The following is a 24,031-nucleotide window of genomic DNA, read 5'->3' as shown; positions in this document are numbered from 1 at the left end:
TACAAAATATGCTTGATTTTTGGCCAGGTTGGTATCATGGGATTTATTTATTGTAATCAGATTTGTTTTGTTTTTTCAAGCACTGAGACATTTGTTGTCTGCAAATTTAATTATTTTGGTGGTTTTATAAAATGTCCTTTTTGTGTAAGGGGCCTGGCTATGATGGCAACATTTTCCACTGTTAATATGGACACCAAAAGACAGCACCATTCACATATATTTATAACACAGGCCATGCCACAGGGTTATGAGACAGAGAAGGGTAATACTAATTAACTGAAGATGAGAATTTATAAAGCTTTATTCAAAATTTTGGACACTCGGGTACATGACAAATATCTCCGCACATACTGAGAAATAAAATATTGAAAAATATTTCATGTACAGTTTTCTGTAAAATAGAAATGATCACACAGAAACACTTACAGTCATTCAGTGTTTTGACTAGTACAGTGTGAAGAAAAACTGGAACTAAAGAAGCCTCTTGGAGGAGAGGTGAAACATCTTCAAGAAACTCAAGCAAGTTCAGTTGTCTACATTATAGCACTTAAGATTCCCATGACCTGGGTGTGTGCTAAACACTTTTTACTGTCTTTGACTTAATTTTCTCAAGATGTCCTCAGCTGCATCCAGAGTGGAGTCCTCCTTTAGACAAAAAAGAGTGAGTTTAAGAACGACTGACAAAGAGCAACACAATGAAAAAGGGGAGAAGACTTCAATCAAAATCAGATTCAGTTCAATGTAATAAATTGCATTGTGTTCACCTTGATGAAACAGAATCGGATGTATTTGTCAAACTCCTGTCGGTGCTCTGGACTGTAGAATGCAGAGACTGGGATTGTTGCTAAACCCTACAGATAAAAAAAAAAAAAGCCAAATTGCATAGAAAGAAGCTGAGAGAACCACACATCACACAAAACTTACAGTCTTTTTATATCTTTAATGACATTAAATCATGTTTTCACCACATTTTCTATTTACCTTTTCTTTAGTTAGCCATTTAACAAATCTGAAGTCATAGGGTTCATCCCCAGCGCTCATGGAGTCATTAAAGTCCACCTCTGTCAAAAAAAAAGAGGGTTAGTAATCAATACAATTCACTAATAAATATAACCTATTCAAGCTGCAAATGTCTTCGTTTATTTACAAGAAAATTTTACTTTTACTGCACAGTTTCCTGTCATGGTAAGTTCATTTAAAAAGGTAATATAGCAGGCAGCACTCATCCAACAATAACCAGAAAATGATTTCTGAATGACTGATGAAATCGGTTGAAATGGGTTTTTTTTCCTCCAGTATTTGAAATAAGCCCCAGAGAAATTAAAAGTGTTGAATTTTCATCGGTTTAATAGGAGGTAAATAAGAGAACTCACTGACAGAGGAGATGTCTGCGATCAGAAAATAGCCTCCCTCTGGCATGATGGGCTGCAAACCCACACTCTCCAGGCACGAGGCCAGCTTGTTTCTTTTCTGGTGCAACAATGCAGGCAGCTGCTGGAAGTAACTCTCTGGAGTCCCAAACAGCTCGTATTCTCTCTCAAATCCACGAGCGATTGCCTCCTGTTGAAGGCAGGGATGGATGAGAGGAGCAAAGGGAGATACACAGATCTGAAGCAGTGCATTATATGCAGAAACAGGTATGAAAAATAGGATATATATTATATAGAATTAGTGACTATGTTTGTGACAAAAATTGCTTTTAAGTGGGACGAACTCCCTTTGTGGGCTCCTACTTTCAACATGTACAAATATTAAAACAAAATACTTATTTGGAATATTGAGGGTAGCTGCTAGAAAAGCAATTACAAAGAAATGGCCTAAGCCAGATGCCCCATCTATAAGGCACTGGTATGATATTATTTATGAAATCTGTGTAATGGAAAAAATAACCTTTTCAATGAGACTTCAGGAAATTAAATTTGATAACATATGGAAGAAGTGGAAAATGTATATTTGCCACCCTTCTTTTGATTACATTTGTTAACTTATTATAGTTATTACTATTTATTTATCTCAACAAACTGTACTATTAAATGATAGCAAAAACAGTAAGAAAAAAAAGGAAAAATTAGGATATGTACAGATATGTCAGGAGAGAAACACTCTTTGCCATATCGTAAACCATTATACAATATTCTCTTTTGTGCTTCTTCCAATATTCCACTTACACTGTGTAAAATATTCAAACCCATGTTGTAATTAGACCTAGAATTAGACCAATAAATCTTTATCATATTGGACAGTATTAGCTTGTTGAATTTGTATCTGTATTGATGTTTGTTGGCCGATAAGTAACAGGACATTTTAGTACATATACCAAACTAGGTTTTAGTATGCACCTTGGTAATAATTCTTTAAAAAAAAAAAAAAAAAAAGCAAAACTGAAGGGATCTGGATTATGAAGGATTATTGCAGTGTATGTGTATGTAACAAAAATAAATAAATCTTATACACTGTTATTGGATTTTTTTTTTACTAAAAAATATTTAGAACAGTAATGGCCTCAAACATCAATATTTGTTGGGCTCATTTTAATAGTCAAATTAAAGACAAATGAAATGCAAATGCTATTGATAGGTGATACTCAATTTATGGCCCGTGATAGAAAATCAATTGATTTGTTTTTTGTACTTACATTTTAAATTATGCACCAGGGTGCACAAAAAGCATCAACAATTTTTTCTAATTTTAACCAAAAAAAATAAATGAAAAAATACTCAAGAAAGGGTCGAATCCCCTGGACCTCCCCAACAGAGGTTAGTGCCGAGCTTAGTGCTGAATGTCCTTTCTTCCTGTCCTTTTGCAAAAGTGCCCCCTGGGCAAAGCAAGTTGAGTATCCCTGCTACAGATAGTATCCATTTTAATATAATTCTGTATGATTTATGATTTATTTACTCATGTATTTTCCTCTCAAATTTATCTACTATATTTACTTCCTCTTCTTTAATTTACTTCTTCCCTTACCTGAACAGTGGTTGCACAATCAAAAACAGACATCTGATGCATGGCTTTCAAACGTTTGATGTTTTGCTCTGAGCTAATAGTCCAGCCGATCTGAAAAAACAAACAAAACAAAGCAAAACCCCCCATCACAACAAGTTGTAGTGAACCAAATTATGACCTTGTTTCTCAGTGTGTACATTACCTTCCAGCCAGTAGCACTGAAGGTCTTTCCTGCACTGCCAATAGTGATGGTTCGTTCCCACATGCCAGGAAGGCTGGCTGTCAGTATACACATTAATAATTGAATATATTAATATCTTTATATTAAGATATGTTATAATTTGTGAGCACTCTGTTCAGCTCACCTATCTTTACATGCTTGTTTCCATCATAAGTCAGCCACTCGTACACCTCATCACTGATGCACAGCGCATCATGTTTGATACACAGATCAGCAATCATTTGGAGCTCTTCANTGCTTGTTTCCATCATAAGTCAGCCACTCGTACACCTCATCACTGATGCACAGCGCATCATGTTTGATACACAGATCAGCAATCATTTGGAGCTCTTCAGTCTTGTAAACCTGTAAAGGACATAAATGTGTGAAATGTACTCGTACTCGTACTCGTCGTCCTCCGCTTATCCGGGTCCGGGTCGCGGGGGCAGCAGCCTCAGCAAAGAAGCCCAGACAGTCCTCTCCCCAGCCACTTCCGTCAGCTCTTCCGCGGGAACCCCAAGGCGTTCCCAGGCCAGCCGGGTGATGTAATCCCTCCAGCGTGTTCTGGGGCGGCCCCGAGGTCTCCTCCCGGTTGGACATGCCCGAAACACCTCCCAAGGGAGGCGTCCGGAAGGCATCCTTACCAGATGCCCGAACCACCTCAACTGGCTCCTCTCGATGTGGAGGAGCAGCGGCTCTACTCCGAGTCCCTCCCGGATGTCTGAGCTCCTCACCCTATCCCTAAGGCTGAGCCCAGCCACCCTGCGGAGGAAACTCATTTCGGCCGCTTGCACTCGCGATCTCATTCTTTCGGTCACTACCCAGAGCTCGTGACCATAGGTGAGGATTGGAACGTAGATCGACCGGTAAATCGAGAGCTTCGCTTTCTGGCTAAGCTCCCTCTTCACCACAACGGACCGGTTAAGCGCCTGCATCACTGCTGACGCCGCCCCAATCCGCCTGTCAATCTCCCGCTCCATCCTACCCTCACTCGTGAACAAGATCCCGAGATACTTAAACTCCTCCACCTGAGGAAGGACCTCCCCCCTGACCTGGAGTGGGCAATCCACCCTTTTCCGGCTGAGGACCATGGCCTCAGACTTGGAGGTGCTGATTCTCATCCCAGCCGCTTCACACTCGGCTGCGAACCGCCCCAGCGAGAGCTGGAGGTCACTGTTCGATGGAGCTAGGAAGACCACGTCATCCGCAAAAAGCAGGGACGAGATCCTCCCGTCACCGAACCTGACACCCTCCACCACTCGGCTGCGCCTAGAAATTCTGTCCATAAAAGTTATGAACAGAACCGGTGACAAAGGGCAGCCCTGGCGGAGTCCAACCCTCACCGGGAACAGGTCCGACTTACTGCCAGCCACGCGAACCAGACTCATGCTCCTTTGGTACAGGGACTGGATGGCCCTTAGCAAGGGGCCACCAACCCCATACTCCCGGAGCACCCCCCACAGGATGCCCCTGGGGACACGGTCGTAAGCCTTCTCCAAATCCACAAAACACATGTGGACTGGTTGGGCAAACTCCCATGCCCCCTCCAGCACCCTGGCGAGGGTAAAGAGCTGGTCCACGGTTCCGCGTCCGGGACGAAAACCACATTGCTCCTCCTCAATCCGAGGTTCAACTATCGACCGGACCCTCTTCTCCAGCACCCTGGAGTAAACCTTACCGGGTAGGCTGAGGAGTGTGATCCCCCTGTAGTTGGAACACACCCTCTGGTCCCCTTTCTTGAAAATGGGAACCACCACCCCGGTCTGCCACTCCAGAGGCACTGCCCCCGATGTCCACGCAATGTTGCAGAGGCGTGTCAGCCAGGACAGCCCTACAACATCCAGAGCCTTGAGATATCCAGGACGAATCTCATCCACCCCCGGGGCTCCGCCGCCTCGGAGTTGTTTCACTACCTCAGCAACTTCTGCCCCAGAAATTGGACGACCCGCCCCCGAGACCCCCGTCTCTGTTTCCTCACTGGAATACGTGTTGGTGGGATTGAGGAGCTCCTCAAAGTATTCCTTCCACCGCCCGACAATGTCCTCAGTTGACGTCAGCAGCTCCCCGCCCCCACTGTAAACAGTGTGAGCAAGTTGCCGCCTTCCCCCCCTGAGGCGCCGGACGGTTTGCCAGAACCTCTTTGGAGCCGATCGATAGTCTTCCTCCATGGCCTCACCGAACTCCTCCCACGCCCGAGTTTTTGCCTCAACGACTGCCGCTGCTGCGCTCCGCTTGGCCCGCCGGTACCCGTCAGCTGCTTCCGGAGACCCACAGACCAACCATGCCCTGTAGGCCTCCTTCTTCAGCCTGACGGCTCCCCTCACCTCTGGTGTCCACCAGCGGGTTCGGGGATTACCGCCGCGACTGGCCCCAGCGGCCTTGCGGCCACAGCTCACAACAGCCGCCTCGACAATGGCAGAGCGGAACAAGGCCCATTCGGACTCAATGTCCCCCTCTGCCCTCGGGACGCGGTCGAAGCTCTCCCGGAGGTGGGAGTTGAAGATCATCTGGACAGGTTCTTCCGCCAGGCGTTCCCAGCAGACCCTCACTGTTCGTTTGGGCCTGCCAGGTCTGCGCGGCGTCCTCCCCCACCATCTGATCCAACTCACCACCAGGTGGTGATCAGTTGACAGCTCTGCTCCTCTCTTCACCCGAGTGTCCAGAACATATGGCCGCAGGTCAAATGATACGACTACAAAGTCGATCATTGACCTGCGACCTAGGCTGTCCTGGTGCCACGTGCACCGATGGACATCCTTATGTTTGAACATGGTGTTAGTTATGGCCAAACTGCGACCCGCACAGAAGTCCAATAACTGAACACCACTCGGGTTCAGATCGGGCAGGCCGTTCCTCCCAATCACGCCCCTCCAGGTCCCGCTGTCATTGCCCACGTGAGCGTTGAAGTCCCCCAGCAGAACAATGGAGTCCCCGGTCGGGGCGCTGTCCAGCACCCGTCCCAGGGACTCCAAAAAGGGTGGGTACTCTGAACTGTTGTTCGGTGCATAAGCACAGACAACAGTCAGGACCCGTTCCCCGACCCGAAGGCGCAGGGAAGCAACCCTTTCGTCTACCGGGGTAAACCCCAACGTACAGGCAGAGAGTCTGGGGGCTATCAGGAAGCCCACCCCGGCCCTCCGCCTCTCACCCGGAGCAACTCCAGCGAAGGAGAGAGTCCAACCCCTCTCAAGGACTAGGGTTCCAGACCCGGAACTATGTGTCGAGGTGAGGCCGACTATATCTAGCCGGTATTTATGACAATGATGACTTTATGACGTATTTATGACAACGTCGACTGCAATGTCTTACCTTGCCCAGTGGGTTATTGGGAGTGTTGATAACGATGGCTTTTGTGCGTGGAGTGAATTTACTGGCCAGCTCCTCAGCAGAAAGAACCCAGTCTCCACTTGACAGGACGGTGCTTCCCTCAACTTTCTTAAATTTAACAAAGAAAATGAAAATCCTTTAAGATAGATGTATACATTTAAAGAGATGTCAAAGGCTGTCAGGAGATGCTTTATAACTCACTGGCCTCAGAGGTACATAGACTGCCGTCCCCCCGGCCATCTTCACCATTGGCTGATAACAGTCGAAGAACGGCTCGATAATTATGACCTGAAAGACAAATGTTTCCCATTTTTCTTAGCTTGTGACCTGCGTTTGGTACCATTTCTGTAAGTTTTATTATGTAGAAAGTAAAACTAGGAGAATTTAAACAAAGTAAAACTCCATATTTCCCATTTAGAACTAGAAGAGTAAACTACACAAAAGACTAAAATATAACTTAATTTATGGCCCATTATAAAGTAATATAGTATGTCACCAAATATTAATTCTTTATCCGTCTTCACACAATAAACACAAGGGTTATAATAATGACTCTTCTATTACAAAGTATAGAGCATCTGTAAATAATTTAAGTTTAAAAAAAAAACAGTGTTGGGTTGATTTCTGTACCTCATCCCCTTCATCAATCAGAGCCTGAAATGCACAGAAGAGAGCCTGATAAGCTCCAACTGTGACCATGATGTCTTCAAGAGGGTCAATCTCACGTCCCACAATCCTACCGAAGAACTTAGCAAGACTTTTCACCAGAGGGAGATGGCCCTGAGGAGGGGAAGGAAATGTAAGGTGACTCTTACAGTTTGTTCTGTATCTGTGTGTCTCATTAAAACTTGCTGAAAATGACTGAAATTGACACAGAAGGATAAAACTGGGACCAAGTGTGTTTTTTCCGCTTACAAAAGGTCTGGTATACTGGTGCATTTGGGGTCCTCCACTCACAGCTTCACTAAATGCATCCTGGATAAACTTGGGAGGGGAGAAGTCAGGAAATCCCTGTCCAAGGTTCACTGCTTTGTAGTCGGCTGCCAGCTGTGCGAATTCAACCCTGTTGGTGCAACACTGCCTGTCAGGCACTATGATGATATTCTCAAAATTATCTGTAAAGGTTAACAGTAGAAGAAGCATAAACAGATGCAGCTGGGGTTGCAGCACTGATGATGTAGTCCCTGATGGGGACGCATTAATGTTTACACTACAATGTAGTCCAGTGCATCCTAGATCACTTCGGCATGAGGTTTGAATGTTCGGATCACAGTGTGTCTTCGTGGTTATTTACACTTACACTTATATTTTGCGCTTCACACTTCTGATCGGATCACTCAACACACGTTAATAGCAGTTATAAACAGGGACATAATGTTCATAGTTATCAATGCTGCATTTGTATTAAAGTTTAACAGTTGCTTTCTGATTTTGAAAGAATTAATCAACAAATAAATAAAGCTTAAAAAACTGAGGGATCATGTTGCTGTTCGAGGACAAAGTTCAGGACTAATGAGCAGCAGCTGAGGAAGGCATGATCAATACATCCAGCAGGAGAGGAAGCCACTCGATAAGCTCAGCTTAGGATACCAAAATCCTTCAGTCTGCTATCACCACAGTTGTTTGTTTCGCTTCCTTTTCGTCTGAATGATTAAAAACACAATGAATACTCCACTACAACACACTGTCCACTGACAGGCTGATTGAACTGTACTGGCGTCAACAAACTCACACGAGCTCAGGTGTCAAAAGTCCACCTGTGTCATTACCACTTACCACACACTGTTGTCCACACTGTCTGTTCTGCGAGCATAAAGTCGTCGGGACATGTTTATCTGAAATGAAAGCACATTTCAAGCACGCTCAAAGCTGCAGTTATTATAGAAATGTCTCTTCAGTGCTGCTGCTGTACTCACCTGTTGATGGTTTCTAATCGAACACACTTCACTCAGATTTACTGCAACATTCAGTCTCCTCCACCCCTCCTTCCCACGACCTTTCAACCTTCTGTACCTTTATATGGCAGCACTTTTGTTTCCCTGCAAGAGTCCTGAGATGTTTAAAACGTCAGAGTGGTCACACAATGCATAAGAGACAGCAATGACATTGCAATATACATATTTACAGTCTCTACAGCTTTCATTTTTGTGCAAAATTTGACGGTGTTATTGCTCAGATTGGTCATGAAAAATAAAAACAAAATAGATTTTTATCTTCAGTGTCTCTACCCTTAAAGGGACAGTTCATCCCAAAATCAAAAATACATATTTTTCATCTTACCTGTAGTGTTATTTAGTAATCTAGATTGTTCTGGTGTGAGTTGCTGAGTGTTGGAGATATCGTCCATAGAGATGTCTGCCTTCTCGCCAATATAATGGAACTAAATGGCACTCAGCTTGTGGTGCTCAAAGTGCCATAAAAGACATATGAAAAACTCAACAGCAATGTCTCTTTTCAGAGGTCATAACCCTGCCTGAACCGTTAAAGCTCAGCCAGGGAGGACACAAATAATACATATTGTGCGGTCATGAGCACAAGCCTCTTGTCCATGAGTAGATACACGCTTCCTTCTGTGCAGTGATACGGTTGGTGGGTGTAGTTCAGTAGAAAGAAAATAGTTCCTACATAAACTGCTCACAACAAGGTCTGTGGATTATCTTGAGTAACCGGGTCATGATTTCTGGAAAGAGACATTGCTGTAGAGTTTTTCAAATATATTATTTGGCGCTTCAAGCACCACAAGCTGAGTGCCATCTAGTTCCATTATATTGGAGAGAAGGCAGACATCTCATATTGCTGCAATGCTTCAAACCTCAAATTTACCTGGAAATAAGACCCTAATTGACTGTATGTCTATATTACTATTACGTTGATGTTATTTCTGTTTCATACTGTTTATGTGGACACCCACGGGCTGTAATAAACACTTATTACAAGGCATGAGCCCGTGAAGCTATACAGCTGAGTAAAGACACACTGAGACAAGGAACGTGTGCATATATTAAAAGCTTTATTAAACATTTTGTTAGTTTGATTCAGGAGAAATATATCTGCAGTTAAATTGTGAAATACAGTAAGAGGACATCATACAAGAAAACAAAAAAACTAAACAAAAAACATATCCTTTAAAATTACTGTGACATAATCATAACATTGATATTTTTTTCCTTTCAGAGTTAAGTGCTTAAGAATCATTGCGTACAAGATTGTTTTCACAACAGCAGTAGGACCAACTGAGTGGACAAAGTGGACGTTGTCTTCAAGTACCTGACTGTGCCATAAGCACACACTGAAACACCGAATATGGCTCATTTTAACAGAGGAGGCAACCCAGAGAGCAGCCTGGAGAGATCTATATGGACGGGTAATACTTTGCATCGTGGTCGGTTTTACTGTTCCTGACTCCACTTTCTCAAGATGTCCTCTGCTGCGTTCAAGGTGGAGTCCTCCTGTTAGACAAAGAGAGTGAGTGTGAGTCAAAGAGCGAGGCAGGAGAGGGGTCAAATTCATTTCAGTTACTGAGGCTGAATTCACCTTAACGAAACAGAATCGGATGTATTTGTTAAACTCCTTGCTGTGCTCTGGACTGTAGAATGCAGAGACGGGGATTGTTGCTAAACCCTGAAGAAGAAAAGCCAAATCATACAGTTAAAAGACAGAAAAGTCAGAAGCACGATGTTCTAAATACAACACCACAGACCAAGATTAAACGTTGCAGAAAACACTTATCAAATCACTTCTTCTTCTCTTCAAAACAAACTAAAACACTTGCTTTAAAAGGGATTTGTTTAGCTGTCTTAAATAAAAATGAAATGTTATTTACCTTCTCTTTAATTAGCCACTTAACAAATCTAAAGTCATTGGGTTCATCCTTAGTGGTCTGGTCACTGATGTCCACCTCTGTTAGAAAAGAAAGCCCAGGTACATATAAATAAGACAGTGCTTATCAAAGTAAAAAGGTTTTTGAATTATTTTATGATAAGCAATGATGGATGCAGGTGTTTGCTCTTTACTCACTGACAGAGGAGATGTCTGCCATCATGTAATAGCCTCCCTCTGGCATGATGGGCTGCAAACCCACACTCTCCAGGCACGAGGCCAGCTTCGCTCTCTTCTGGTGCAACAATGCAGGCAGCTGCTGGAAGTAACTCTCTGGAGTCCCAAACAGCTCGTATTCTCTCTCAAATCCACGAGCGACTGCCTCCTGTTGAAGGCAGGGATGGATGAGAGGAGCAAAATGGGAAATAAATAAGTTTGAGATGTTTGACTTATGTTCAAATAATCAGGGCATATGTGGATTTAATACAAGAAACAAAACATAACTATCCTCAACATTTTCTGAACATTTCCATACTGCAGGAAAGTTGTTGGTCAAGTAGTTAAAATCTTTCATCTAGAATTAATCTTCAGCAAATCAGAAGCAAATAAGCCTATTTCCCAAAATGTCAATCTTTTCCTTTAAAGGTCCAGTGCGGAATATTTTTCTAGGTGATGTACTGGCAAAAATGGAATATAATATGGTATGTTTTCCTTACTGTATAATCACCTGAAAATAAGAATTGTTGTGTTTTTGTTAGCTTATAATGAGCCGTTTACACCTACATAGGTACATACATACATGTTCTCCTGAACAATGAACACTGAAGAAATTCTAACCAGGAGAAGTTTTAGCTGGTTGCAATCTGCAATCCTCACCACTAGATGCCACTAAAGTCCTCTAAATCTTTCACAATGGACGTTTAAAGGTGGAAAAAATATGTCTACACCATCAAATACAACAGAAAGGCTCTGGATGATGAGGTGTTTTGTATTTTGTAAACAATGGTATTAAGGATAATGTTCTAAATAAAAGTCCCCTGACTACTACTGCTAATAATCCAGAGAAGAGGAATTAAATTTCTTACAGCATGTGGAGCCTCTTCTGATAGACGCTCAAGAAGAAACCATGTTTTATTTCTATAAATGTATCAATAATGCTCAAACAATGATGTGTTTACCTGAGCAGCTGTAGCACAGTGGTAAACACAGTTCTGATGGATGGTTTTCAAGTGTTTGATGATGTGCCCAGAGCTGATGACCCAGCCGACCTGACAAGAAGAACCAGGCCATTATTACGTGGACATAAAACGGATACATTACAAAAATACCATATGAGTCTGTGCATTACCTTCCAGCCAGTAGCACTGAAGGTCTTTCCTCCACTGCCAATAGTGATTGTTCGTTCCCACATGCCGGGAAGACTGGCTGTCAATAGATTAATATAATTAATTTAACTTATATTGTGCAGCTTTATCCTTTGTGTGCATTCTGTTCAGCTCACCTATCTTTACATGCTTGTTTCCATCATAAGTCAGCCACTCGTACACCTCATCACTGATGCACAGCGCATCATGTTTGATACACAGATCAGCAATCATTTGGAGCTCTTCAGTCTTGTAAACCTGTAAAGGACATAAATGTGTGACACATGTTCATGTGCAAGAACAAATTTTATTCAGCAGGCTCATGTTCATGTGCAAGAACAAATTTTATTCAGCAGGCTCTAAAAGGAGACTCCTCAATGGTAAATGTCTTACCTTGCCCAGTGGGTTATTGGGAGTGTTGATAACGATGGCTTTTGTGCGTGGAGTGAATTTACTGGCCAGCTCCTCAGCAGAAAGAACCCAGTCTCCACTTGACAGGACGGTGCTTCCCTCAACTTTCTTAAATTTAACACAAGGAAATAAAAGCTGATATAAACTTTTAAAAGTACATGTACACAAAGACAAATTGTTCAAAGATGCTCTATAGCTATTATGTAGAAATGTAGAAACCACTCACTGGCCTGAGAGGTACATAGACTGCCTTTCCTCCAACCATCTTCACCATTGGCTGGTAGCAGTCAAAGAATGGTTCAACAATTATGACCTGAAATACAAATTTCTGTCAGTTATTTTTCAAACATTAAAACCCACAAAAATGGGTAAGTGAAGTTATAGTAAGTTATAGTATTTTTATACACATTACAGTTACGCGCTTAGCACCATGTGGACTTTTATCACACTGTTAACCACACATACACTATATTCAAACTTGTTTGAACATGTTTGCTGCTGTTACGTTTTCCTAATTATTGCTGAACTGTACAACATTTTGACTAGATTTGGGTTGACTTTCGTACCTCATCCCCTTCATCAATCAGAGCTTGAAATGCACAGAAGAGAGCCTGATAAGCTCCAACTGTGACCAGGACGTCTTCAAGAGGATCAATCTCATGTCCCACAATCCTACTGAAGAATTTAGCAAGATTTTTTACAAGAGGAGGATGGCCCTGAGGAGAGAAAGGAAATGTAAACATGAGGTGGCTGTCACTGTTTTTTTCTGCAAACATTTATACTTTCAATACCTGGTCAAAAATGACTGAAACCATTCTAACATGATCTAAACTTAAGCATACTGCATACTGACGTTAACAAAAGATAAAAGTGTTCCTGAATGTGTGTTTCCACTTACAAAAGCTCGGGTATACTGGTGCATTTGGGGTCCTCCACTCACAGCTTCACAAAAAGCATCCTGGAGGAATTTGGGAGGGGAGAAGTCAGGAAATCCCTGTCCAAGGTTCACTGCTTTGTAGTCTGCTGCCAGTTGTGTGAATTCAACCCTGTTGGTGCAAAACAGATCAGACACTGCTGTAATGTCACCTAAATTATGAGCTAGAATCAAACAACCACAGGTATATGACCAAAAGTCACGATCATATTATGTACCCTGCCTTTTGAGTGACTGTTGCCCCTGGAAGAATTTCATCAATTCTAAATATTGAATGATTAACCTACACACAAGTGAGTCAGAAAATAAATTATTTCTGTAGAAATCATTGTTAAAAATCTTAGTTTAGAGTTTAGAGCTGCCAGTGAGTGAGTTAAAATTATTGGTCAGTTCACCCAAATTACAAAAAAAGAGAAGATTAAATCTATCTAGATTTGCACACAGTTTTGGCTTCATCAGTTATCAGTCCTTGATTTCTGCAATGGCCCAAGTGAAAAATACTGCACATTTTTTAATACTCAAATATTGAGTAATATGTAAAATATATGATTCATTTGCAAATCATTAATGGAAAGTAATTGCTTTTCAATTTAATATCAAAAAAGGACAGCTTATTTGACTTCTGACTTTTTTTCCCCCCACAAATGCTATCTTGAACGTACCATATGATTGACGTTTTAGAACTGAAATAAGTTTGGAGGATATTTATGTGATATGACAATACTTAAACCTCAACTTTATTTTGTCCTTAGAAGGCAATTGGTTATACAACAAGTAAAAACACACATAAAAAAAAAGCACATATGAAGAGGAAAAGAATGATTAGCAGCAACTGAGACCAAGAGTAAGTAAAGTGCATAGTGACCCTGCAAGATGGATACAATGGATTACAAGATCATCACCTCTCCATCATGATGCTGCTTTCAACGTCAAACAACCTAGATATCTACACATATGTATCTATACAATATTACAGCATTACATTATATAATCTGACTGCTTATTATTTACAGACAATGTTTTTTTATGTAGTATTCACAACGTCTACTTTAGTAAAAGACGCAATACCACAGTGTAGAAATACAAGTAAAAGTCTTGCATTCGAACTCTAACTTAAGTAAAAGCACAAAAGTATTAGCATAAAAATACACTATATAAGTAGCAAATGTATAAGTACTCAATATGTAGGATGGCACATTTCCATATCATACATATCATATTAGTGTATTGTGATTTATCATGCATTTATGTGTAAATCACTTCGATATTGCAGTTTGTAAAGGTGGGGCTAATTTCAATTACTTTACATACTGCTAAGCAGCTTAACTTATAATACTATATCATTACTTTTAAATAGATTTTAATTTCATATAAGTAATCTCAATCTGTAAAGTAACTTGTGACCAAAGTTCTCTAAATGCAGGGGAATAAAAAGAACAATATTTGCCTCCAAGGTGTGGTGGAGCATAAGTAGCATAAAATGGAAACACTCATGCAAAGTACCTCAAAACAGCATTTAAATACAGTACTTGAGAAAATGTACTTTCACCACTTTTTTTCACCTTCTCTTGTTGCACAGTCTGCAGCTGCATCAATGCTGCATTTAAGTGTAAATGTGTAAAGTTACTAATTTAAAAGTATAGTAAAGGGACTTGCCCCGAGGCTGTGCACCACCCCCGTGCTTCACCAATCACAAATTACTATCGTTAGCCTTTATTGAGATTAATAAATGACTAGGTTTGGACTCTGACAATCCAGGCAGAGATTTACAACGTAATGCAACAACAATACAAGTGAAAGTTATGTCCATGTCCTTTTGTGTCAAATATTATCACGTACCAGATGTTTTTATCCACGCCGTCTGTTCTGCGTGCATGAAGTCGTCGTGACATTATTACCTGAAATGTAAGCACATTTCTAAGTACGCCATTTGTCATTTTGTTGAGGTGTGTCTTTAGTTTGAACCCACCTTCTTGTGTTGGTGTCTAATTGAACTCTGATAACTTATTAACTTAGTAGCAAGCTTCCTAGTTATTCCCATTAACAAATGTTTCCTTACGCGTTGTTTCTCCTAATGTGCGACCTTCTGTTCATTTACAGTTAAGTAACTTACTGTTAAGCGGACGGAGAAATCAAAAGCTCGAGGTATAGTTCCCCTTTAACCTTCTTATGTTTTTATTTCTACTTCCTGTATGGGCGGAGCGAGACGTAAGCAGGCAGTTACCAGATGTAATTCTTTTTTTATTTTTTTATTTTTTAATTTTATTGAATAAACGTCATCAGTACAAACATTTCAGGCATATTTGACAAATTACTATAAAAGATGTTGGAACAGCTGTCAAGATAAAAAAAATAAAAAAAACCGAAAGTAAACAGTGAGGGTCTTACTCGAGGAGTAAGTATAGTTCAAGTAAAGAATAAAGTCCCAGGGCATTTTTATAGATGTAATTCTAATTCTATGAGCAACGTTACCTGCGTAGCCGTAGCCTTCTCCTTCTTCTTCTTCCTTTTTATGGCGGTTGGCAAACAACTTTTCAGGTTTATTACCGCCACCTTCTGGACTGGAGTGTGGAACAGAATATACTATGTATTAAATTTTTTTTACAAGCCCTGTTGCTTCCAAAAACCTAAAAATCTCTCCAAATACAACATCCCCTGAGTTTCTCCTCAATATATCTGCTACATTAAACGGTATCTTATTTCTCTTAAATGCTGCTTCGAGTGTGTTTCTCTGTGTTTGGTACTTTGGACACTGGAAGAGGATATGTTCTACAGTTTCTCTTGACTCACAATGTTCACAATTTCCTGTTTCATGTTTCTGTATTATGAATAATGTGCTATTTAACCCCGTATGACCAAATCTCATGCGTGATATGATGTCTTCTTCTTTGCTGCTCCTATGACATTCTCTCATTTCTCCAACATTCCTTTGTATATTGTAAAAATGTCGACCTCTGCTCTCTCTGTCCCATTGCTTCTGCCATTTCTTCTTCATCTCTGATTTTACTATACTTTTAATCTCGGCTTTACTGTATGTTACAACCATTGATATTTGTTCTTTTCTTGTTGCACTCTTGGCATACTTATCGGCCAGTTCATTCCCCTCAAATCCTATATGTGCTGGAACCCAAATGAACTTGATCTCTACTCCTGCTCTCTTTATTCCCTGTAATATATGTGCTATCTCGAATATTATATCTTGTCTTATATCTGACTGAACATGTTTTATACTGAGCAATGCACTACTGGAATCTGATGCTATAAGCACTTCCGTAGCCTTCTACTGTTAGAGCAGGCAAACTCATTTTGGTTCATGGACTGCATACAGCCCAAGTTGATCTCAAGTGGGCTGGACCAGAAAAACCATTTCATAACAGTCTATAAATGACAACACCTCAATTTTTCCCCTTTCTTTTAGGTCAAAGAAATTCATTCTGAGACATTCATTCATTTACAAAACAGATGTTTAACAGCCAGAAATGTCTGTAGAAAAACAAATACAATTCAACAATATGTCCCAGTTTTTCCAAAGTGGCAACCTCCAGGGCTGAAAAATGAAGCCGACACGGAAGTGCCAAAAACTGCAGTTCCTTGACTGACCACTAGCCGACTGTAGGAGCCATTCAATCCCTCTAGATTCATGTTAAAATGCCCAACTTTACGGCAGAAATAAACATGTTTACAGCCTGCCACAGAAAACAGTTTTGGTCTATATAGCTAATATGCTTCAGGACAACTGTGTTTTTATGTGACTCACCCATTTATATTTGATCAAGGCTTAGAGTTGTGCGTAAGTAAAGGCAGGCTGCTTTGAGTGACAGGCTGTCTGCTGATAATGTCCTTGGTGTCTTGGTCAGATCTAACCCTCAATCTGATCTGATTTCGGTAATCTGATCTGATTTCGGCTATCAGATTTGATCAAATCTTGAAAATGCGCTGTTCATAAGAAAAAAGTATAATTAAAGTTACAACCTCAAAGATCTCCTTACTGTTCTCTTTGGCAGTACCTATGGCAATAAGTGGTAATTGCATCGGCAGACTGCCTACATTCTGATATGCAGTTTCATGTAGAGCAGTGTTTATCCAGATTTGGTAATCTTGAAAAGTCTGTATCTGGATCAGGGAGATCTAATTCAATGTTGCTTTGAAAAAACAGCACAAAAGTAAAATGGATTAGCTGATCATGGATCGCAAAACATGGGATTTCAAAATCAAGATCATTCTGATCCAGATTAAATTTTGAGCAGCTGGACCCAGGATGACAACAGCTGTAATGCCAAACTCGAAGTCCCAAAACCGAGTACATATAGCTGCAGCTGGAGCAGCTACGTAACCTGCCCACTAGCTACATGACTCGTCCACCATGCATCAGTCCATGAACAGCCCCCTTTGCCCCTTGCCCCAGAAGCCCAAGCCCCTACAAAAATGCTGTGTTAGCGATTAGCTAGCTATGAAGTATTAAGTTAAAAGAGAGGTGGTAATGGGAAAGATTACATCTCATTGTATGGTGAATCACGTCTTCATGTATGATCAAGTATAAAGTGGATTATTGCTACGTCTGGACTCGCTTTTATTCATGCTACATGTAGCAGGGTTCAGATAACCTTTGGATGGTGGGTTTGTCTTGTGCTGGTGGTTGGCTCAGTTTGTAGGGGCATGTCGTGTACCCTACAAATAGAATGTGTCCGCAGCTTTACATGGCTCTTCAAAATGGGAGTGCACTAACCAATGGGTGACATCATGGTAGCTACCCTCATTACTTTTACAGTCTATGGGTTTTCCACTGTCAATCAGTCTACTAAACTCTGTCATTATTTGTGCATTTTATCAAACATTTCCACTCTGCTGGCATCACCACACCAAACTATAGAGAAAGCTTTTAAGGAATCAGATTAAGCTGTCCCCTGCCTTACAAATCATTTATGAATCAAAAGTTTTGGCAGTGCCTCAGCAGCAGGGTTCCATCAGTGTTGTTTAAGATAGAAGTCTAAAACAGATCCTTTTTTGCTGAAGCTGCTGATCGACAATATTTTGCACCATGTTCAATATCTTTAAATATAACCACAAAAACTTTTTGTTTTTTCAAAGACCTGTACTCTGGTCAGGGTGAAAAACCCCTGAAGCAGCATTTACATGAAGAAGGCTAGTCACTGTTTAACCTACCCATTGAAACCTGACACCTTCACAAGTACATCAACAATAGGTGTCCGAAATCTGTGGGCCTTTGGTGAGCCGGCTCAGGCTTGCAGGCTGTATGTTTGACACCTCTGCATTACAGCCTATGGGGGGGAAGCTATCAGCGAATACCATGTAACCACATGTATGTTTGTTTAGTTTCGTTTAAAAGACACACTCAACAGGCTGGACAGTAGGTAAAATAAACACATACATTCCACAACAGAGGTCAACCTTCATGTCATAATGATGGATCACATTTTATTGACTATAAAACACATCATATTAGTCCTTGACAGGAATGAAGGTACAGCATGTGCAGCAGCCATAGCAATTTCATATCATGTAATTAAATCATATGGCCGTGAAAAAGAGACTGATTTACTCATTTAAAAATTGTCTCTGTTGTCTTGTGATAAATCTTCACATAACACACACACTCCTCCTTTTACACTGCTGCTTTTTTCAAGTCCTCAGGCAGCACTCTGCCTTTCTTCCGCGCCCTGTCCTTCTTCTTCTCTGTTTTGACTTGCTTACGTTTCTGGAGGTTCTTTCGTCTCTTGTCCTGGCGTTGCTGCATCTTCTCTACGACGTTCTCACTACGCTGACTCCATTGCTTCTTCCTCTGAGCACGGTGCTTCTCCTTCTTCTTCAACGAGGAGCGCAGCATGTCTTCGTCATCTTTGATTTTGATGCCCTCTGCCTTATAAAGAATGTTGGTCCACTTTATCTTCTCCTCCATCTCTCGGGCCTTCCCCTCGTCTGTCTCCCTCAGCTTTGCCAGCTTCGCTTTGCGAGCCTCCACGCGACTGAGAAGCTGCTTGTAGTTCTTCCCTGTCAGCGGTGTTATCTGGCCCTTAACGCTCTGCTTCTTGTTCTTCTTTTTCAGCATTTTGTCTACATATCCTTCGTCCACTGTCTCCACCTTGTTGAAGACGATGGCGGTTTCGTTTCTTTTGCTTGCAGCCGGGGCTCGCTCCGCTTCCTGTTTTATCTGTGGCTGGGGCTGTTCTTTGCCACTTTCTTCAGCCAGTTTCTTCATCCGAAACTCTTTCCTCTTCCTCTTCTTGCGCTCCCGTTCAAGCTTTCTTTTTGCTCGCTTTGCCTGGACTTTCTCCGATTCTGCATCCTTTGGGGCTCCCTGATAAAAGATTAGTGGAACATGTTAGTCTCAGTGCAGTCACTTATGAACTATGGAAGAAACGAAAACAGGACCATGCATTCTTCACAATGAGCTGTGGCCAGGTTAACACAGAACTTGCTTCCTCAGGATTAGGATTTGCATGTGTTTGTTTACAATCAATGAGTGGTATAAGTACACATTCAACATTCAAATGTAATCTTTTAAGGAAATACCGTGAGTAAATATTGTTTTACTGGTTTAAATAGCATGGCTCCAGCTGACTGTCTCAGTACAATTTAGATAATGCTGGATAAACTGTCACTACTACAACATATAAATAAACTACCACATGGTTTTCTTTCATTGTCTTCATTGCCTTTAAAAGGTATACTACTAGAGAATTGTCAGTGTCTGTAAACAGTATCACCAGAAAAGTGAAAGCCAACCCGATTGTCATTTCGCCTCACTATATTTGCATTTTTTCTACACTGTGTCCGTGATTTTAGTAGCTTCCTCTTGGGTGCGTGCTGCTTACAGTCTGACACCTGTTCACTACCTTTATATAAAGTCCCTACCTCTTCTGCATGCTGTGCTCAACGTTTTCTTTTTCAGGATTTGTTCTTAGACAAGAACAGAATGTACGCACCCTCAAGAACACTTCTACGAGTTTGTGCAAAAAACTGCTCAATGTGTTATCTTGCATTCTACATAATATTGGGTTTAAAACACATTTTCTAATTTGTAATGTCTTAAACAATTATTTTGATCATTTTACGAAAAGCCTATGGTCAACAAACACTACACAACTACGTCAATTCACATCAGTTATGTTGATGGGAACCATGGCGTCCAATCATTAGTGATTGATCATGCTAGAAAATATCACGGGCAGTTCAGGCGGACAGAAGAAACAATTACAAAGAAGTGGCAAAAATAAGTTATTACTAACTGACAGAAAATTGCGTGAAATAGTCCACCCCCCCACCTCTTTCTCTCTTTCTTAAACACGCACAGCTTGGAGAGCACCGTGGTGTTCGTCCCTGTCTTTAGTCCTGCCAATTGTGCTACTATAACACATGGAGTTTACAGTTTGCGGTTGTGGGTGGTGATTATATTGGATATTTAAAACATCCCGTGTATCTTTTTGTTATTCTATTTACACTCACACGGCTGATCAAAAAAGGGGAGAGCTTCCTGGGGTCCAGCTGTTGGGTGAGGGGGGGCTCATGGAGGCCAACAATGATCATCATCATCCCAAATATGAGCAATGAAAACCAAATGTATGTAACACCAAAATGTTGAAAATGGTGAAAAAAATTGCATTTGCGTATGTGTATGGGCTGTTATGAGTAAAGCGCATTTGGGGAGGGCCCATTTGCTGGATCTTTTCAGCAGCTATTTCTGTAGGTGGGCCTGTCCACTCCTGACGCTACAAAAAGCAGCATGTTTGGTGTTAACTTTCTACATAAGCAACTTTACTCTGGAACTACTGAAGTATTTTTCTTCTTCTTTTTTTTTTTAAATTTTTTTTTTTTTAAATTCAAGCTGCACCCTCTACCGAGTTTTGTTTGGGTATTCTTGAATTAATTCTCTCATCTTTTCTTCTTCTTCTTCAGTTTCCGTGTGTGCACACGGCCCTACAGTCTCATGACCTTTTACAAGGATTGGTGGGGTATTTCCCAGTGCCAATTGGGATCAACAGGCACATGCTTTCAACTCACACGCACAACGGGATTCATCATTATTTAACACAGGTGCAAACAATTGTGCAGTTTAAGAACACGTCATGAATCTGACGTCGACTTTTTTTTAGGACCATTCTCCAGAACAAATTTAACAAAAAACCTGAGCAGGTATATGTAAAAAAAGGCCCACTGTTTTTTCTAAAGGGGAATCCTGCGTAGTATACCTTTAAGTACAGCATTTTGCTTTTCTATACTTATACATATTTAAATCAGCATTGTTAGAGGGAGCCTGAGATTTTCATTGCCGACAACTGCTTCTTTGTAAGTGAAACTTAAAACTCTGTAATCAACTCTGTGGCCAGTTTAGCACATATCGCGCTCCCTCAGGATAAGGATTATCATCTGTTTGAATAACATCAGTGAGCAGTAGAAGTAAAAATTCAACATTCACATGCAATGTTTTAACTAAATTGTTTGTAGTTCAAATACATCGGTTCCAGTTTAGGACACAGTGGGTGGAGTTTCCTAACTTAGTACAGGTCAAGTGGATACACTGTCACTGTCAGAGAGAGTATAAATAAATCTCCATGTGGTTGTCTTTCATTGTCTACAGCATCTTAAAACACTGCGTACCTGCCCTCTGGACTCTTCGATCTTTTCATGGAGTCTCTTGCGTAGTAAATCTACTGTGGAGAAGTTGGACCCAGCATTTCCTCCTTTAAGAGAAAAAAGGACAAAATGGGTGACTTTAGGAAACACTAACAATTCTTAATAACAGGAAAGACAGAGTAATGACACACTTACTGTACCTTTAGGTTCCTGTGCTGTAGATCCATTTATGCTCTGAGTTTTGGACACACTAGGCTTTGCTGTGGCCGGGCCTTTCTGTGCTGCAGCGGAGGGCGGAGGCTTTTGTTGGGATTTAGGAGCAGGTGTCTTCTCATCTGTGCTCTTTTCTTTAAAATGCTTCTTTTTGCACTTTTTCTTCTTCTTTGGAGGACCGGCATCATTTTTACCCTTGAAATAAGCTAAACACACAAACAAAACACAATAACACATATATTCAATGTTAGAATGTGAACTAATTTTTGGCTCTTCAATTGTTTTAACAGTTGCCTGACTGGGAGATTAAACATGCTTAGGCAATGACATCAACCTGAAAGTAAAAAGTCAGAAAAATCAGGTGATTTTCTGTCACCAACACAGAAATAGCCCATAGTCATCTTATTTCATAATTTTCTAACACACAAGAGTCAAACACAGTTGATATTGTGGGTGATACTTCCCCTCAGAGAGTGATGACTGTGTCACACAAACTAGTCTGTCTCAAACATAATAATTCAGAAGTGTTTAAGTCTATAAAAATGAGTTTAACGTTGTCAGACAGGTGAAGCTTCCCCCCTTTCTTTCTGTTAAAGGCTAGAACTAATAATCACTGATTATCAGTAAAACTGTTCTTTATAATTAACCCAGTGTTTCCCAACCCTTTTCCTCTTGTGACAAAAAATAACAAGCAAACATTTTCTTTGTTATCCCTCATCATAGGTTTCATGTCTACAGACTGTAAGCTGTTCAATCTTCAAGTGATTTCCCCTCTCAGATTGTTCCATTTGAATGTTTTTAAAGCACTCAAAGGGTCTACACCACAATACTAATGCCAACAGAACAGAATGAAGAAAAGTCAGACAAATAAACATAGTTTTGTGTACTGGAATTTAGTTGCGTATACTGCACTTGCATATATGGATGTCTACTGAGTACAATCGTATCTCTGCCCTTCTCTCTTTCCTATCTTTGTAATATTTTTTATTTACAAACTAATGGATTAAGGTATACACTGGAGAGCGCCTTAATCAAGCTCCTCAGAGAGTTTTTTGCAACCCTCCATCACGAAATAGATGATACCATTGAAAGTGGTATCATGCAGACTGTGGGGCCACTGGCTCTCCAGCTTGTTTGTGGGTGCAGCTAATTGAACTTTGTCTTTTTATATGAACTTGTATTATGTAGTGTTAATTAAAAATAATAATTTATTATATTGTATTTTTGTACATAGACAATTGTGTGTTTGTATGTGGTCACTGTGGACCTTTCTGTGTTCTTAATAACATAAGTATTATTATTATTATTATTATTACTACATTTCTTTTTCTGAAGTACTTATTTTATTATAATTCTTATCATTATTATTATTATTATTATTGGTAGTAGTATTTTGCATGTGTAAAAGAAACCAAACCAGTTTAGTCTCAGTTCTTTTTTCCTACCAACACAATCATCTCTCTATATTAAAGCTGCAACCCCTTGTAGGGATCTTGACCCTGAGTTGAGAAGCAAAGAGTTAATCAATTAATTATTGTCTGTAAAATGTTAGAAAACAGTATAAATGTCACAAATTACTGGCTTACTGCCTTCAATTATGCACAACAAGCAGTCCCAAAGCCCAAAGACTTAATCTAATTTACAAAAATAAGACCAGAGAAAGGCAGCAAATAATGGGTCATAAATAACCTAAATATTATGTTGATTATAAAAACAGTTATTCATTCATTATTTTTTGCAGATCGATTAGTCTTGTCAAACTACATCAGAAAAGCTGGTTTTGCTCGTCTCTATTTTTTAACAGTGCAGCGCCTGCTTTGGTCAGCAGCAGTAATAACCCCGTGTTCGATGACATTAGATTTAGGTGCTTTTCTACAACCACTACAAACACAAACACAAAGAATACACATAATATATGCAGTCACAGAACAGAATAATGATCCAGTATAAGGTGTAAATGAGCTAAAGCAGTGAGCTAACATTACCAAACGGTCTCTTCTTGGGCTCCTGGTCTCGCTGAGACAACACTTTACTTGCGAGCTTCTGAATGTACGAGTCTCTAGAGGCGAGGTCCATGTCGACAGAAGAACCGAGCCGTCACCTTTTACTGCAGCTAAATCACACACATAAAGACAGCAGTGTACTAACAGAAATATCAACACATTTCTGGACACACGTGGGTAACATGAGGGGCGGAGCGTCACTAAA

The 24,031-nt window shown here is 40.7% G+C and overlaps 2 protein-coding genes across 3 annotated transcripts; both read right to left on the bottom strand.

Moving 5' to 3' along the window:
- Positions 1-311: 311 nt before the first annotated feature.
- Positions 312-15,206, bottom strand: kyat1 (kynurenine aminotransferase 1). Of its 2 annotated transcripts, XM_050053572.1 has the most exons (14): positions 14,988-15,206; positions 14,858-14,916; positions 12,983-13,130; positions 12,651-12,800; positions 12,311-12,397; positions 6,473-6,598; positions 3,455-3,529; positions 3,309-3,354; positions 3,146-3,222; positions 2,965-3,054; positions 1,374-1,560; positions 982-1,061; positions 765-851; positions 312-645 (listed from the first exon to the last, which is right to left on the bottom strand). In XM_050053572.1, the coding sequence occupies exons 1-14, from the start codon at positions 15,057-15,059 to the stop codon at positions 586-588; spliced, it is 1,344 nt and encodes a 447-aa protein (XP_049909529.1). In that variant the 5' UTR covers positions 15,060-15,206; the 3' UTR covers positions 312-585. The 2 variants fall into 2 exon arrangements, with proteins under 2 accessions (XP_049909529.1, XP_049909530.1); XM_050053573.1 differs by lacking the exons at positions 312-645; positions 765-851; positions 982-1,061; ... (4 more) ...; positions 3,455-3,529; positions 6,473-6,598 and adding exons at positions 9,479-9,939; positions 10,025-10,111; positions 10,314-10,390; ... (3 more) ...; positions 11,811-11,931; positions 12,067-12,192 and having other exon boundaries at positions 14,988-15,202.
- Positions 15,207-18,422: 3,216 nt separating this feature from the next.
- surf6 (surfeit 6) lies at positions 18,423-24,022 on the bottom strand. The gene is made up of 4 exons (XM_050052842.1): positions 23,809-24,022; positions 21,811-22,029; positions 21,635-21,717; positions 18,423-19,334 (listed from the first exon to the last, which is right to left on the bottom strand). The coding sequence occupies exons 1-4, from the start codon at positions 23,897-23,899 to the stop codon at positions 18,642-18,644; spliced, it is 1,086 nt and encodes a 361-aa protein (XP_049908799.1). The 5' UTR covers positions 23,900-24,022; the 3' UTR covers positions 18,423-18,641.
- Between the last annotated feature and the right edge of the window lie 9 nt (positions 24,023-24,031).

This window comes from Epinephelus moara, chromosome 9, assembly GCF_006386435.1.
Source record: "Epinephelus moara isolate mb chromosome 9, YSFRI_EMoa_1.0, whole genome shotgun sequence".
In the NCBI taxonomy this organism is placed as follows: domain Eukaryota; kingdom Metazoa; phylum Chordata; class Actinopteri; order Perciformes; family Serranidae; genus Epinephelus; species Epinephelus moara.
Note: the sequence above shows the minus strand (reverse complement) of the source record. Positions and strands in the feature narration are given on the sequence as shown.